The following is a 17470-nucleotide window of genomic DNA, read 5'->3' on the forward strand; positions in this document are numbered from 1 at the left end:
GAGTGAGACATGTGCTCAAGATTGGGTGACAGTTGGCAGGGGCAGAGGGGGAAGTGGGGACTTGACCTCCAAGCGTCTATGAGCCAAACCACATTTATTACTGGTACCATATTCAAAGGAAAAATCACTCAATTCTGGTAGCATTATTGCTTATAATAATATTATTACTTTATGGATTTCAATCAGACAAAAAGAACACAAATGCTTCCTCCAAGCAAAGTGTCTGCCAGACATTCTCAATACTTTCCTAAAACATTTCACAGAATTTCCAGTGAGCATGTAATGGTACATAAACAATATTTGGTAGTCAATCTTCCAAACAAATTTGTTTGTTTGTTTTGGGTTTAATGCCATTTTTCAACAGTATTTCAGTTATGTAATGGCAGGCAGTTAACCTAAACAGTGTTCCTGGATTCTGTACCTGTACAAACCTGTTCTCCACAAGTAACTGCCAACTTCTCCACATGAATCAGCGGTGGAGGATGAATGATTTGAGACACAATGTCTTGTATCAAATCGTCATGGAGAACATACGCCTCGCCCTGGGCTCGAACTCGCGATCAGTAGATCTGCGCTCTCCCTATTGATCTAAGCGGGCGGGCAAATATTTGAATATTTTGGTCATCAAATAAAAGTTACTGAAACAAAACACACAATTCTGATGATCAAATTTTAATATATTTGAAATATTCAACCATAATAAATAATCAATCAATAAACTTATCAATACTATAAAAGCATAATATACATTCTCACAATTATGTAATTGATAGAGTTTCTAAACAAACATTCTGTACCCATAGCCTTTACAATTTGTATAATATCTATATCAATTAAAGTATCTAAATGGAATGTGATATGTGACTCTATACATGAAGAGATAATACTTATAAGATCTAGTACAGAAACAGTTTTGTATGATGACCATATGACTACATGGCATTTTATATAAAGATGACTTAACCAGCAAAGCAACAAAAACAACCACAAACAAGATGGCATTTAATGGCCAGCATTGCTCACCTGTACTGGTTTTCACCTAAGTGTTCCAGGATGGTTTAGATTTCACAAAAACAAATCTCCTTACATGGTTTCATCAAAATCAGTAGTAAATGTAGAGTGTAAACATGTTCTTTCCATCATCTGTTCTACCGCAAGATTTAGCTATGGTGGCATCTTGAAAGGTGCAAAAGCAGGACCATTTAAAATCTCCTATGAGAGTACCATACAAGGATGCTTACGACCAAGTTTGGTGAAGATCCATCAACTCGCTCACGAGGTATTGTTTATGAGGAAATTTCTGTATTTAGCTCTGGTGGCCTCTAAAAGCGGCAAGCATAAAAACGCATTTGAGAGAGGTTCATATAAGGATGCTATGGACCAACTTTAATGAAGATACATCATCTGGTTTTTAGAAGTAAATGTTACAGTTCTTTTAATTTTTTTTAATTTAAGCTCTGTCGGCCATGTAAAAGGAGCTAAGCAGAGCCATAAAACAACTTACATGTTCATTACAGACAAATGAAGATCAAACAAAATTCGAGATTCATCTAATTTAAGTTATGGCACTGAAACACAGATAGAAATAGCATCAGTTGCAGAAGATATAGTCCAAAGCTCAGAGACAGGCACAAAACAATGAGGCCTAAAAAAGAAATAGCTGTGTTTCTGGTGGCCCAACCAACCATAAATTTTGACAGCCAAACGCAGTTTTTTTATGTGGATGGATGACAACGATGCTAATTTCATTCGTTAGAGAATACATTGCTAAGAGCAACATTCAACATGGCTGGGCACACTCCTAATTCAATGCTAGCCATTGAAATACAGCGGTGAATACACAAGAAGTCCGAAACCCAACAAATAAAAGTGGTTCACAACATCATGACAATTGAAACAATTTATTCTATGACATACACGGACCTGCGGACGATGTAGAAATTGAGGCATCAGTTTCGGTAAGTAACGTATTGTTCGAACAGTCGGCGCTTATTGATGAAATGTTGCCGTACTTTTTACCGTTCTTATTATTTGAAATTCTTCTTAAAAAGGTGAAACTGAAAGTAATTTTAGTTGAAATACTCGGTAAGGAAATGAAATAATAGTGAGATGATTGAGGTCTGAATTTGAAATTGAAAGTAATAATGACCTATTTCGGTAAATGAAAATGAGTTTTCGCAAGAGTGGCAGAATTTTACGTGAGAACATTCATGATCTAAGTCCGAAAAAAATATTTAAAATATGGTTTTCCAATTTCAAACAACCTGAAGATTAATTCAAAAAGAAAATTTGCAGCAGATGTGTATTAATATTAAATACAGGTGACACGTTTAGTTATTTTTTTCTGGTCCTGGAATCCACTCAATACATGTGTAACAGAGTTCCGCTGTATAAGCTGGTGCTGGGGGTTGCATTTTTCATTTACCTCTGCTATTATTTTGCTTGGTTGCATTCTATGCTTCCAAATGGTTTTCATACAGATCTTTTTGTTTAAATGATTTCTATTTAATAAAAGGATTTTTTTTCAGACACAAATACATTCCAGCCATTCTAGAGTGTACAGTGTAGATATAACATTGACAGTTGGTGATCTGAAGGGATTTTATCCAGATTTTAAATCATTATTATTAAAATGCCGACAAAAACCATCACAAAGCAACAATCCCGCAAATCAGACAAAGGTGTTGGTTCAAGAGAAAGTAAATGCATTCAGTCTTCTAATGAGTGGTGCAAAGGTTCATCCTGTCAAGATCACATGATAAATATTGTCATTGAAGTATATTTTGCATTAAAATGAATATACATATAGTTTATTTTAATAGAATGGAGAAAAATATACATGTATAGCCTCTCTGCTCAACCGCTGGACATCTGTCTGTATATATTCTATTTTCATTCAAAATTATTTTCGTCGCTAAATGAGATTGTGTTCTGCGCATGCGCATCAGTGTGTTTACCGCATGGCGGATAGTTTAGATTTTCTCGATGCTGTCGTGAATAAATTAAACATTTAAGTGGTTTTAGTGTTTTTGGTTGAGACTTTTCATGAGTGGTTTATTTTTCTTTGAGAATTTTACGTTTTTCTGTCTTTGCATGAGGTGCGAAGTTGCATCATCCAGTGATAGGTACTATCACAATGGACAGTAAAAAGGACGAAGAAAAATCCTCAGGTTCTGGGGATGTTAAAAGAAAACACTACAAAAGTTCCTCCGGGAATAATAGTACTTCCTCCAAGGACAAAGCCCCGTGTAAGACGAAGCAAAAAATTCTACCGAGAGTGTATGAAAACAATTCACCAGAAAAGCCGGATGTTGCCATAAACAGTCATGTTTTTTGTCATGATTATTTAGACTTTGAAAATCATCTAAATGAAGTTAAATCTTCGACATAAAGTGACATTCTCCGATAGAATAACTCAATTGTTATGTTACAGATGAAGAGTATGTACATGTGCAACATTTTTAGGAAATTTTTCAGAGTGTAACGATTGTGGATTTCTTGCAACACCACTTACAACTACAAAGTTTATTATTTGCAATGTTGCTGAAAATTTCAAGGACACATTGATGCAAAATTATAAACTTGACTGCTTCTGGTACTACTCCCTCCCTGGAATCAGCTTTGATGCCTGCCTGCACCACACAGATATTGTCTTAGAACTTATTCAGGATGAAAATATACACCACATCATATTAGCTGGTCTTCGTGGCGGTGTGACACAGATTAGGAGTCCTCGGGATGTTCAAGCAAACAACCCCGATGAAGCACCAGATTTCAACCCAAATGAACCAATCCGCTGCCCTCATTTTTTTTTTACTTCAATTCCCTGTACCCTAGTGTTATGCATGATTTTCATCTACCAACATCTAGATTTAGATACTTAAACGAAAATAAAAAAGATCTGATGCTATAGATATAACAAAATTATCAAGTGATGACAAGGGATACATTTTTGTTGTTGACCTTAAATACCCTGACAAGCTACATCACTTGCATAATCAGTTTCCACTAGCACTGCAGAATATAACAATTGGCTCTGAAGACATTTCATAAGATCAACTTAGCTGGGCACTGTGGGTTGAAATTGAAAGAAGAGAGAAAACTGTGCCTTATGCTTGGACCAAAACCCAGATACACAGAGCAATACCTCACTCTACAACATTACTTTAAGCATGGCATTGTAGTTTCTGCCATCCATGATGTGATAATATTCTGCCAGTCAAAGTTGCTACAAAGATTTGTGAACTGTACTTGTGACAATCGGAAACAGGAACAAAATCAATTGGACAGTTCAAGAGAAGGTGGCCATTCAATTACACTTGTTGCCAGTGGCGATGAAGAAAGGGAAGCCACCAACAAAACAAGAGATTATTCTACTGGTTGGGAAAGAAAATGTTCTTAAGAACTGTGATTGGAAAAGGAAGTATCAAACATGGACAATGGTTCAGCAAGCAAATAACAAGAGCTGTCCGTAAGACAGCCAAGCTCGACTATTCGAAATATTGTCCAAGAAGCAGGAAAATATTAACCAAAAAGGTTAAATATCAAAAGAGTTTTAAGTTCAAAAGGGGGAATAATTTGACCAAAATGCATATCAGTTATGGGACTTGCTGCTATCAACTAGTTTTATAACCCTGAAGGCACATGTGAAGTTTCAATTCAATGTCTGCATTAGTTTTGGAGATAGAAACTTGCACGTAAAACTTTAACCAGAATTTTCAAAGTCCAAAAGGGGGCATAATTTGCCCAAAATACATGCCAGAGTTATGGGACATGATCCAGTGAGGTTAGTAATTGATCTAGAAAAAAAGGAAAAATAAGTTTCAAATCTATATGCCTTTTAGAAATAGCTGTATGTACTTGCACGCAAAACTTTAACCAGAATTTGCTAAGTCCAAAAGGGGACATAATTTGGCCAAAATGAAGGTCAGAGTTATGGGATTTGCTGCTATCAACTAGTTTTATAACCCCGAAGACACATGTGAAGTTTCAAATCAATATCTGCATTAGTTTTGGAGATAGTAACTTGGATGTAAAACTTTAACCAAAATTTTCTAAGTCCAAAAGGGGGCATAATTTGCTCAAAATACATGTCAGAGTTATGGGACTTGACCCAAAGAGGTTGGTAATTGACCTAGAAAAAGAAAAAATAAGTTTCAAAGCTATATGCCTTTAATTGATGGCTGTATGTACTTGCATGCAAAAACTTAACCAAGGTGTGACGCGGACGCCGACGCCGACGCCAGGGTGAGTAGAACAGCTAGACTATTCTTTGAATAGTCGAGCTAAAAAAAAGAACTTAGTACTCACAAGAAGTTGTTGAAACTATAAAAACTCAGTTCATCAACACCTTTCAAGCAAAATAGTTATATGTGTTTAATATTTTACTATTGTGAGCAAAACTTGGATTCCTTTGGCAACAGAATCATTAAACAAGAGCTGTCACTATTGGTGACAAATGCCCTCGAAGCAGGCACAAGAATGCCACAGTTGTATATGCAAAAAAAAACAAGTATCATTTTGCGACCTTGACCTAAGAGGCCTGTGTCATGAGCATAACATATCTTCTCAATATGGTTAACATTTGTGTCAAATTATTTTCAAATCCCTTGATAAATGGCAGAGTTATGGACAAGACAAGAAACACCTTTGACTTCTAAGTGCGACCTTGACCTTTGAGCTAGGGGTCTAGGTCTTGCGAATGACACCTGATCTTATTATAGGGAACATAATCTATGCTAAGTAATTTCATGGACATAATATCTCATAGATATGGTCACTGATAATGGATGTTTCTTAGAGTGCAGTATAGTTTAATTAGGCTATGTATAGATTGAACATAAATCAATGATATTTTTCTTATACCTAAGTAAAAGAACTTGTCATATAGAATTATATTCTACTGTATATGTACTGTAAATTTTGTAACCTAAAAATGTAAAGTTTTACTTTTATGTAATATGTATTTAATTAACTATCATGTTTTTGCAATGCTTTCATTTTTTGTTTTGTATTATTAGTATTATAATCATTTTTATAATTGTAATTATCAGTATGTCTATAACAATATGTAAGTTTAAATAAAAGTATCATTATTTTTCTAATTAATCAATTTGTGCCAGATCCTTTATCACAATACGATGTTCACTTGCTACCCGAGGCTTAGACTGGTTAAGACTGTGTAGTAACCTATCTATGATATATATATTGGTTGTCAATTTTTAAACGCTCATGCACAAATATAACGTTTGTGATACAGATATTAATGGTGCCTGTGCTTAAATAATTATTCTTTTTCCCAGATCCGCACACACCTATACAATAAGGATAGAATACATGTAATGTATGCGAAGATGACAGTGTGTGTGTGTTCGGGTTTAACGTTTTTTCAACAATTTTTCAGTCATATAAATGACGGTGTCTAGTTCTGGACAGTATTGTACGATACAGGTTAGCGAAGTCAAAACATCGGATATTATCACATTTACATGTGACTTTGAAGACGTAGGTATGTTTTTCACACATTGTTCAAAAATAGAACTCTGTTTAATTCAAAAGCATGTCATGCAATTGCGTTTGATATGATCAATGTAATGGAGCATTCACCTTCACCAACATTGACATTATGCAACCGGGCTGGTAAGCAAATGGCTGGCCGAGAGCCATTAAGTAATTAACCGTACCTTGGGAGAAGCAAGCAAGTTCTCCCATGTTGACTGATTTAACGTCACCTGCAATAGCTCTGCCATTGCCTGTATCTACCAAAGACAATGACAATACAGTACAAAATACACGTAGTCAACTACTGACTGCATTCAGAGAAAGATCTCCCTCATTAGAAACATTAGAAGGGGACATTATCTTGGAGATTGCTAAACATTGACCAGTAAATAGGGACACTATGTGTCTGTCACAAACATCAAAATTTATCAGCAATCAGGTTGATTTTGTTTGTTTTGGGTTTAACGCCGTTTTTCAACAGTATTTCAGTCATGTAACGGCGGGCAGTTAACCTAACCAGTGTTCCTGGATTCAGTACCAGTACAAACCTGTTCTCCGCAAGTAACTGCCAACTTCCCCACATGAATCAGGAGGACTAATGATTTCAGACACAATGTCGTTTATCAAATAGTCACGGAGAACATACGCCCCGCCCGAGGATCGAACTCACGACCCCGCGATCCGTAGACCAACGCTCTTACCTACTGAGCTAAGCGGGCGGGCGGTGCAATCAGGTTGAACAGGCTTTGTTCTGGAGATACAGACTAAAGAATGAATATGAAGTAGTTTGTTTATTTGATACGTAGAGTCAGATGTTGGCTGCATTGCTAAAAGAAACCTACAGTTGTTTCTTTTTTAGGGAAATATATATTTGTAATGTAAACTGAAATAATACTAGTAAAATAAAATTATTTTGAAAATATTTTTGCACTGATGAACTTCTAGAAACCGTCTTAAAATTTCAAAAACGTGCCACAAGAATCATCCTTGACAAAGAATATAATGCTCCGTCAGCTGCATTGTTTAAAGAGTTAAAATGGATGACTTTCTCTGAGAGAAAAAAGTATACAAGAACCCATGAAGGCCCTGTATCACTCACCTGACCTCTTGACCTAAAGATCATAAAGATTAACATTCTGACCAAGTTCCATTAAGATATGGTCATAAATGTGGCCTCAGGAGTGTTAACTAGCTTTTCCTTTGATTTGACCCAGTGACTCATCCAAGTTTTAATAGAGGGTAACATTCTGACCAAGTTTCATGAAGATTGGACCAAAATTGTGACCTTTAGAGACTACACATACGTTAACAAGCTTTTCCTTTGATCTGACCTAGTCACCTAGTTTTTGATCCCAGATGACCCAATATCAAACTCTTCCAAAATTTTATTGACGGTAACATTACTGTGACCTCTAGATTGTTAACAAGCTTTTCCTCTGATCTGACCTGGTGACCTAGTTTTTGACCCCAGATGACCCATTATTGAACTCGTCCAAGATTTTATTGACACATTCTGACCAAGTTTCATTCAGATTGGGCCAAAATTGTGACCTCAAGAGTGTTAACAAGCTTTTTCTTTGATTTGATCTGGTGACTTGGTTTTTGACCCCAGATGACCCAATATCAAACTTGTCCAAGATTTTATTAAGGGTAACATTCTGACCAAGTTTCATTAAGATTACGCCAAAATTGTGACCGACGCATGATGGATGACGACAGACAAAGGGTGATCACAAAAGCTCACCTTGAGCTCAGGTGAGCTAAAAATCCGCCATTTATGATCAATACATAAATGCTCATAACTTTCTTATTTTCAGCTTGAAAAATAGTCTAGCTATTCTACTCACCCTGGCGTCGGGGTCACACCTTGGTAAAAATATTGCTCGCAGGTACATACAGCTATTATTTCAAGGCATATAGCTTTGAAACGCATTTTTTTTTAGGTCAATTACCAACCTCACTGGGTCAAGTTCCATAACTCCAACATGTATTTTGAGCAAATTATGCCCCCTTTTGGACTTTAAAAATCCTGGTTAAAGTTTATTGTGCAACTAGTTGAAAGCATCAAGTCCCATATCTCTGACCTACATTTTGGCCAAATTATGCCCCCTTTGGACTTTAAAATCCTGTTTAAGTTTTGTGTGCAAGTATATACAGCTATTAGTGAAAGGCATATAGAATTGAAACTTATTTTTTATTTTTCTTGATCAATTACCGACCTCACTGGATCAAGTTCAATAACTATGACATGTATTTTGGGCAAATAAGGCCCCCTTTTTGACTTAGAAAATTCTGGTTAAAGTTTTGCAGAAAATTCTGGTTAAAGTTTTGCATGCAAGTTACTATCTCCAGAACAAATGCAGATATAAAATTGAAACATCACATGTGCCTTCGGGGTTATAAAATTATTTTATTGCATCAAGTCCCATAACTCTGACCTGCATTTTGGTCTAATTATGTCCCCTTTCGAACATAAAACTTCTGGTTAAAATTTTGTATGCAAGTTGCAATCTCCAAAACTAATGCAGATATTGGACTGAAACTCTATAGATGTTTTAACATTTAGGGTAACATTTTCCTGCTTCTGGGACAATAATCTGATTAGTTGAGCATTCGCTGTCTTACAGACAGCTCTTGTTAAGTTGATTTTGAAAATGCTTTCACTTCTTTAAATGATTAAAAGGAAATCCCAGCTGTCTGATGGATATACATTATTCAGACTTGCATACAAGCAAAAGTGTTGGCACACTTATAATAATACGCTGTAGTATATGTCACTACCTGTAGATCAATGTCCAAAATAAAGAATTATTGGCAGTTTCATGCAAGATTTAGTGTTGAAAATCCAGGTCAGTACATTTTGACTGGGACAAGAAGATTTTTAAGCCCCAGTTGTCCGTAGACAAGTGAAAAATATCGAGACTATCACGCCTGGAAGAGTGTACATTGCTTTTGGTCATAGCACAAACTTGACAATAGAAATTTTATTTCAGAACCCAAGAGAAGAACAAAACGGGGTCCACCAACAGGTTAGTAAGCAAATAATGCTCACATATAGTAGACGCAACTTGACCCCAATGGTTGACCTTTGTATTATAATACATAATGAGGCACAACCTATTATTGAGAGCTGCATGAGAAAGTGGAAATATAAATTTGTGAAATTATAAATTAGTGTATTGGAAAGTTTTAATTGATCAAATGTAAGTATACATACTTTGATAATGCTTTGTAAACAAACTAATTACATATAAATATACATGGCTACCCTAATCACCCTTTATTTCTACAATGAAATAATCGATATGAATAATCAACCGAAGGTCAACCATCGCGGTCAAGTTGCGACTACTATACACATGTACAAAACATTAAGTCATTTATAAGCATATACAGCATTTATTGACAATTAATTAACTTATTTGATCCAGAGTCTTGACAAGAAGTCTGGTCTTGTGTAGTGAAATAATGACTGTAGGTAAAATATTTTTGGAGCTAAACGTGACAAAATATTAAAATGACAATTTTTTCCTAGGTCAGGGTCCATAACTCCTACAATACTGAATGAATCCGGACACGAAACCCCAGGTGCACAACTGCACATGCTGACCAACATTCCTGTAAACTTTGGTGACTCTAGGTCAAATACTTTTGGAGCTATGCGTGACATAACATTAAAATGACAAATTTTTAACTAAGTCAGGGGCCATAACTCCTACAGAGTGGGGGGGGGGACATAATTACACATTCATAAAGATCTATAAACCTATGAAGTTTCAAAATCTTAAGGGAAACAGATCTCCAGATGTTGAGTAAAAACCATGTCCTGTTATATTGAGCTTTGACACAGTTATCTAAAAATCAATAGGTCCTCTACAGATCAAGACAAATGAACCTAAGAACTACATATGGTGGGCTAAAAATGGATATCATGTTTGTGGCACTTAATTAAAGAAGAAAATTGTCAATCTACACAGTTATTGCCATTTACTGACATTTAATTATTTTTAAATCTTTTAATGACAAGAAGATACATATTTTCTATTTTTAGAGGTATAACATTTTTAGGAAGTTTAACATAAAATAGTGTGGTTATCTATATGCTTTTATCTTTATTATTTGAGAAACAGCTAAATATAGAAACTACAAAACATACATTTATGAAATTTATGTTGTAAAAAAACTGTCCTTTTTGCATCAAGTCTTAACATATATTTGCAACCTCTGATGAAATTCTCTGGAACCTTCTTTCCAAGGCTGAAAAACAGGCAACAAAGAGCCCGGAAACAAAAACAATGAATGAAAATATTAAAAAAGTCCAAAACACTCCAGCAATACCAGGGCCCAAATGGTACAACGTCGTACTTCAATTTGATTGGGGTGGCGGGCGAAAGGACACAATTGTTCAGGGTAAGAAATAATTCATAAAACAGCAATATGTAATAAGTTGACACAGTTTTCTTTACAAAATGCTCTAAAATATCAAAAACTGCAAGTTGTTTTATAAACAACGAGACTTTTCCCTTGAAACTTTAAAATCATTCTGTTCTCTGTAAAAAAAAAGATTTAAGAATCTTATTCGTTAAGGGGTCTTTAGCCAATTTTAATTATTCAGAGACTTCTTCACTTAACAAATTCATACATCAGTTATTATATTGATATTTGGGGTGTCACAGTCTCTATACCATATATATTATATACTGTCTGAATTCTACATGTAATTAGCATCCACATGTACATTATAATGAAAGTCTTCATTTTAGCAACAGGTGTACAAGAGTGCTGATCTGCACAAAATTATGGTGGGAATGACCTATACATTTCACAAAGTGGTCCTAAAACCCGACAATAGCATGTGGGTTGTGAGCAGCTCCAGGATGATGTTGGTGAAGGAAGCGACTGTGAGTGATGACATCCAAGTGCCACTGTTACCAGAAGAAGAACCACCAACTGGTTCAAAACGAAGTGTTCGAGATGCGTTATCTTCACCCAGCAAAAGCACCATCCAAGTTAAGGTTGTGAGGGTATGGTTTGTTTTCATTTGAATACCTTTGAAAGTATATATCATATTTAATTTCTCTTATAAGTTTTGGAAATTGTGGTAGTTCCACTCAAATTGGAAATTTTTAGATTTTGTGAAATTTTGAAAATTTAGAATAAAATGTTTAGGTACATGTATTTACAAAAGGCTAGTCTTTGAGAAAAATTTAAAAATTAATAAATAAAAACTGATTAATATCTAACTATACTGCCACATTTCTCTTCTCTGTTGTCGTTTTTGGCATTAAAATGACACCATAATTTTGCACTGAGGTTGTTCAAAGATCAGTTTTGGCTATTTATGTATAGCACTAATTACAGTGCAATATAACCTGGCATTTTAGCTCTTTTATGAACAATTTTCTTAACAATAGTCAGGAAATTTAGTCATGTGTTAATGTTCTGTGTTTCTTGGTCTAAACTTTTGAAAACTGCTCTAAAAAATCGTAATTGCTGTTAACAGTTATTAAACTCTTTGTTCAGTAATTCTGAATACATATATTTATCATTCAATATATAGGTGTCTCCCTTGAAGTTCAGATGTGAGGGAACCTTACCTGTTCGTTCTATTGGCGTTAAAGACAAGTTTGATTATGCAAAGATAGTTGCTTTTGACAAGTGTGCAGAGGATAGCTATGAGCCAAATAAAGCAATAGGACCAGAGTTTTTTTATTTTTTGTTTTACCGGAGTGCCGTACCTAAATATTGTAAAACCCAAATAAGAAAAAGATTCAAATTCTTATCTTTATTTTTATTTTTCCGCCGGTCGCTGCTCGGATCACCGATTGAAAATAAAATTTAGTGTCGTTTAATCTAACACTAATTTCACAACAACGTAAAATTTACGCGCGCCGAGTCGCAGACTGGTTTATCGATTGCCCTTTTTTATCGGTATACTGCACCTAATATTTCGTTACAACAAATACCAGTCTTCCACAATTTTCAACATGGCGGAAGCCGTTGTGTATTTCAAAGTTTCGGTTAAAAGTCTTAAGAAAAACAAAGAGTTTAACAAAATAGAGAGATTTTCAACATCAGCTTCATTGGGAGAGGCCCTCCACGCTATCCTAGAAAGAGTCTATGATCAGGTGGTGGACAAAATCTACGCCGGGACGGGGAGTGATCAGTTCCTCTGCGAACTAGACACCCCAGTGCATGTGCTGGTACAACTTGGGTAAATGATTATTGTGAGAAGTTTGCTAAAGTTGACAATTTTTGACTGAATGAATGCAGATCCAAACATAATTCTTTTACGTCATAACACACCTCAGTTCACAGATGAGATGTGCGCAAAGCGTGACCATAAATCCTCAGTGCGCCTTTACATATCAAGCTGAACGGACGTGGTCTTGTTCAGTATTGATTTTTACCTAAATCCTTGGTATAGCGTACATTTATTAATACATGTAGGCTACATGTTGGCCTATTTGGGTTACGATGTAATCCATACTGTTTATTGGGCGTTGCACATTATATTAAATTTCTATCTTGTAATTGAGTTTATGACGCTGTCGTAAACTTTTTATCGTGTAGATAATTTGTACAGTTTTTGTTACGGTGTCGTAACAGTTTCTAGATATTATCACAAATCTCTTACGTAGTAAGCAGAAAATTGACAGTTCCTGCACATATTTTGTGTACGTAGTATACAATTTGTACATGCCGTGCGTAAATTGATGACGTAGTGCACAATTTTACCACATTTTTTACACAGTATTGTAAGATGGCAGATGCTATGTTGCAGCAACAATCTGTGCAAAAAGATGCGTCTACGGACGCTACTACGGTTAGTAGACAACAAGAAGGCTCCTCAAAGGGTGCAGGTACTGTTAGAGCTTCTGAATCGGGTAAGCCTAGAGGAAAACAACCCGCTAATCGGTCAAAAACTCCTGTTGTAAAGTTGACCACGGCGACTAATTCAGATGCATTTAATGCTGAGGCACTGTCCATTTTAAGACAAATGAATACTAACATTAATAAAACAAATAAGACAGTGGAAGAATTAACCGGTAGAGTTGATGCCTTGTATAATGATTTTGATGGAGGTGACTATGACTTGTCACAGGGTAATGGAAATGATGACTATGACGTTCAAGATTGGGAGCAAGATGACCAGTATGCTCCTGATGATCAGAGGTCTTTGTCTGGAGATGATGATGATGTTTTCAGTCGATTTGCAAAGAAATTTCAGAAGTCGGACTCTGTTGCTCCTGAGGTGTCTGAAAAATTGGCTACTGTTGTCAACAGTACATTTAGAGAGGGCATGTCGGATGAACATTTTTGTGATGTGTCTAAGAACATTTTACGCCCAAGTAACTGTGAAGCCCTCAAAGAAACAAGAGTTAATTCAGGTGTTTGGTCAGTTCTGAAGCCAACCACACAGACAGAGGACTCTAAGATGCGAGGTATTCAGAATAGTATCGTAAAAGCAGCCTGTAACATTGTGAAAATTATGGATAAAGGCAGTCAAATGTTCGATGATGAGATGTTAGTTTGGGGTACTGATGCAATTGGTCTTCTAGGACATGCAAATCGATGGATTAATATCCGTAGAAGAGACTTGCATAAGAGGGATATGGATCCGAAACTACACCACCTTTGTTCACCCATGGTTCCTTTCACAGACCAACTTTATGGTGACTCTATGATCAAAGATATCAAAGATATTCAGGAGCTCAATAAGATCAGCAGAAATGTAGTTAGAGGTGGTGGTAGTGGACGCTTTAGAGGTCGTCAGTTTAGAGGCCGTAGGTTTCAACCTTACAGCAGACGTGCACCTTCTGGGCGTATGAGATCTGGTACTGGTAGATCCCGACAAGGGATGAGAGATCAGAAGAAGTCTACCACTTTCCAGGCAGGTAGGTTAGCTCTTTTTGAAAATAAGTGGAGAAATCTTACTTCTGATGAAAGAATTTTGGACATTGCTTTGCATTGTCATATAGAATTTACTCAAAAACCTGAGAAACAAATTGTTTGGCCAGTGAAGTTTTTTACTGCAGATGAGAGAAAAACTATTGATGTAGAGATTGAAAAACTGCTTGAAATGAATGTAATTGAACAAGTTGAGTTTAATGATAATGATGAGCAGTTTATCTCTCCAATTTTCACAGTACCAAAAAAAGGACGGAGAATATCGTATGATCTTAAACCTGAAGGAGTTCAATGAAACATACGTGGTGTATCATCATTTTAAAATGGACTCCTTTGAAACAGCATTAAAGTTGGTTAAACCCAATTGTTTCATGGCTTCAATTGATTTAAGACACGGACATTACTCTGTTCCAATTGCTTCAGAACACAGAAAATATCTGAGATTTAGATGGAGGGGTAAGATTTACTAATATGCTTGTTTACCAAATGGTCTGGCCTCGGCTCCCCGTTTGTTTACAAAATTGATGAAGGTTATTTATGCCAAATTGAGACGACTAGGCCATAAGAACTCTGGTTACATTGATGATAGTTTTTTGCTAGGAGATACTAAGTCTGAATGTTCAGATAATGTTAAAGATACTGTGAGTGTCATGGAGGATGTACATCAGCAAAAGTCTGTATTTGTTCCTACACAGAACATAGTTTTTCTAGGAAATCACATTGATTCTGTAAGAATGATAGCATACTTAACAGAAGAAAGAAAACGTATCATAATTTTGGAGTGTTCAAGGTTAACTGGCATGACATTCACTAGTATAAGAGAAATGGCCCGAGTAATAGGTCTCTTAGTTGCATCGTTTTCTGCAGTTGAATATGGTCCATTACATTACCGTACCCTTGAGAGGGCAAAAACCTTGGCCCTTTCAGAAAGCCGAGGAGATTTCAGTGCCAAAATGTTTTTGTCAGATTCAGTAAAATCTGAGTTAAATTGGTGGACCAAAAATTTGTCAACTTCAGTCAGAAATATTTCTCATGGTTCACCGAAGCTTGTCATAGAAACAGATGCAAGTCTTTCAGGTTGGGCTGTAGTTTGTCAGAATGAAGAAATTGGGGGTCGTTGGTCAGAAGAGGAATCAGGCAACCATATTAATTACTTAGAGCTTTTAGCAACATTTCATGCTTTGAGAACATTTGCGAAAGATCTGTCAGCCACTCACATTCAGATTAGAACTGACAATACATGCGCAATGTCTTACATTAATAATATGGGTGGCATAAAGTCAATTATTTCTGACCAGTTGGCTTGTAAAATTTGGCTTTGGGCTATTAAAAAAGATATTTGGTTGTCGGCAACTCATGTCCCGGGTAAACAAAATTTAGCAGATCATGGTTCTCGATTTTTCAATGAAAATGTGGAATGGATGCTAAATAAAAGGTTTGCTAAGACTATTCTGAGTTTATGGGAGACCCCTTCACTTGACATGTTTGCAAGTAGATTGAACAAACAGTTGGATAGATTTGTCTCATGGAAATTGGATCCAGAAGCAGAATTTGTTAATGCCTTTGGTATGAATTGGTCAGACACTTATTTTTATGCTTTTCCTCCTTTCAGCCTAATTCCTCGTGTGTTGATGAAGCTGAGAGAGGATGCAGGCGAGTGTATTCTTGTAGCTCCTTTGTGGACGACCCAGAGCTGGTTTCCGGCTGTAATGGAAATGTTGATTTCCAGTCCTTACATTCTTCCGAAGGAACGGAATTTACTGACGTTACCAGGAACGGTGAAGGTACACCCTTTGTACAAAAAACTCATACTGATGGTTTGTCGCTTATCAGGAAAACCCTCCAAAAACGAAACATTTCAGTCAGGTCTACAGACATTATTATGGCCTCATGGAGGTCAGGAACTCAGAAACAATATAACATGTACTTACGAAAGTGGTTTCAGTACTGTAATCAAGAACAAATTAATATGTTTTCAAGCAACTATAGGTAATGTTACTGATTTTTTGACACATTTATTTGAACTTGGATTAACATACAGTGCTTTGAATACAGCACGTTCAGCTTTGTCTGCTATAGGGATTATAATAGATGGGTTTACAATTGGGGCTCACCCTCTTGTCATTAGATTTTTGAAGGGTGTATATAATTTAAAACCGCCGAAATCCAGATACTGTGATACTTGGAATGTCTCAGATGTGTTAAAATACTTAAAGACATTAACTCCTGTCACTGAAATCAGTTTGAAGTTATTAACTCTTAAATTAGCAATGTTAATAGCATTAACTACAGCTTCCGTTCCCAAAATTTACATTTACTGTCTATTAGAAACATGAGGAAGGAATCCTGTAAATATGTTATGTTTTATAGTGGGTTGTTAAAGCATAGTAGAAGGGGTAAGGTTACCCCACATATTGAACTTCATGCATACACATTAGACAATAGATTATGTGTGTACAATACTTTGACTGAGTATCTAAGTAGAACAAAGGACCTACGAAGTAATCAGGAATGTTTATTTATAAGTTACATTAAACCTTTTGGGCCTGTGTCAAGCAACACAATAAGCCGCTGGATTCGCACAGTGATGTTCAGTTCCGGTATTGACTGTAGTAAATATAAGGCACATAGTGTTCGTTCAGCCTCCACTTCCAAAGCAAATGTTAACAATGTGCCAATTAGTGACATTCTTAAAGTTGCAGGCTGGACAAATGCAGTAACTTTTGCTCAGTTTTATAATAAGACTGTAAAGGATGCTGGTGCTGAATTTAGTTATGCAATACTGTCTACTACTGAGACTTAGTAATATATTTTACTGTGTGGAACATACATGATATACTGTGAGTCATGCTTGTTAAGAGGTACAGGACATTTGTATGATGTAATGCGTCATGTGTACCATAATGATGCGTGTGAATAAAATGACTGTGCTTTCTATTTAATTTTATTCTGGTCTTTCTACTACAGTTGATATTTGGTGTTCAGCTTGGGTGACGGGTTTCTTTCCCAAAAGTTTGGGCTTTGAAATCTCATCTGTGAACTGAGGTGTGTTATGACG

General features: G+C 36.0%; 2 protein-coding genes across 2 annotated transcripts; both read left to right on the plus strand.

The window, feature by feature from the left end:
- The first annotated feature begins 10319 nt into the window (after positions 1 to 10319).
- On the plus strand, positions 10320 to 12343 carry LOC128546352 (uncharacterized). Its single transcript, XM_053516788.1, has 2 exons — positions 10320 to 11525; positions 12062 to 12343. Exons 1-2 carry the CDS (start codon positions 11301 to 11303, stop codon positions 12341 to 12343), a joined length of 507 nt encoding a protein of 168 aa, XP_053372763.1. The 5' UTR covers positions 10320 to 11300.
- A 784-nt stretch (positions 12344 to 13127) lies between these two features.
- Positions 13128 to 16381, plus strand: LOC123564458 (uncharacterized). Its single transcript, XM_053516779.1, has 2 exons — positions 13128 to 14399; positions 16025 to 16381. The coding sequence occupies exons 1-2, from the start codon at positions 13265 to 13267 to the stop codon at positions 16027 to 16029; spliced, it is 1140 nt and encodes a 379-aa protein (XP_053372754.1). The 5' UTR covers positions 13128 to 13264; the 3' UTR covers positions 16030 to 16381.
- The last annotated feature ends 1089 nt before the right edge of the window (positions 16382 to 17470 follow it).

This window comes from Mercenaria mercenaria, chromosome 1, assembly GCF_021730395.1.
Source record: "Mercenaria mercenaria strain notata chromosome 1, MADL_Memer_1, whole genome shotgun sequence".
NCBI classification, from domain to species: Eukaryota; Metazoa; Mollusca; class Bivalvia; order Venerida; family Veneridae; genus Mercenaria; species Mercenaria mercenaria.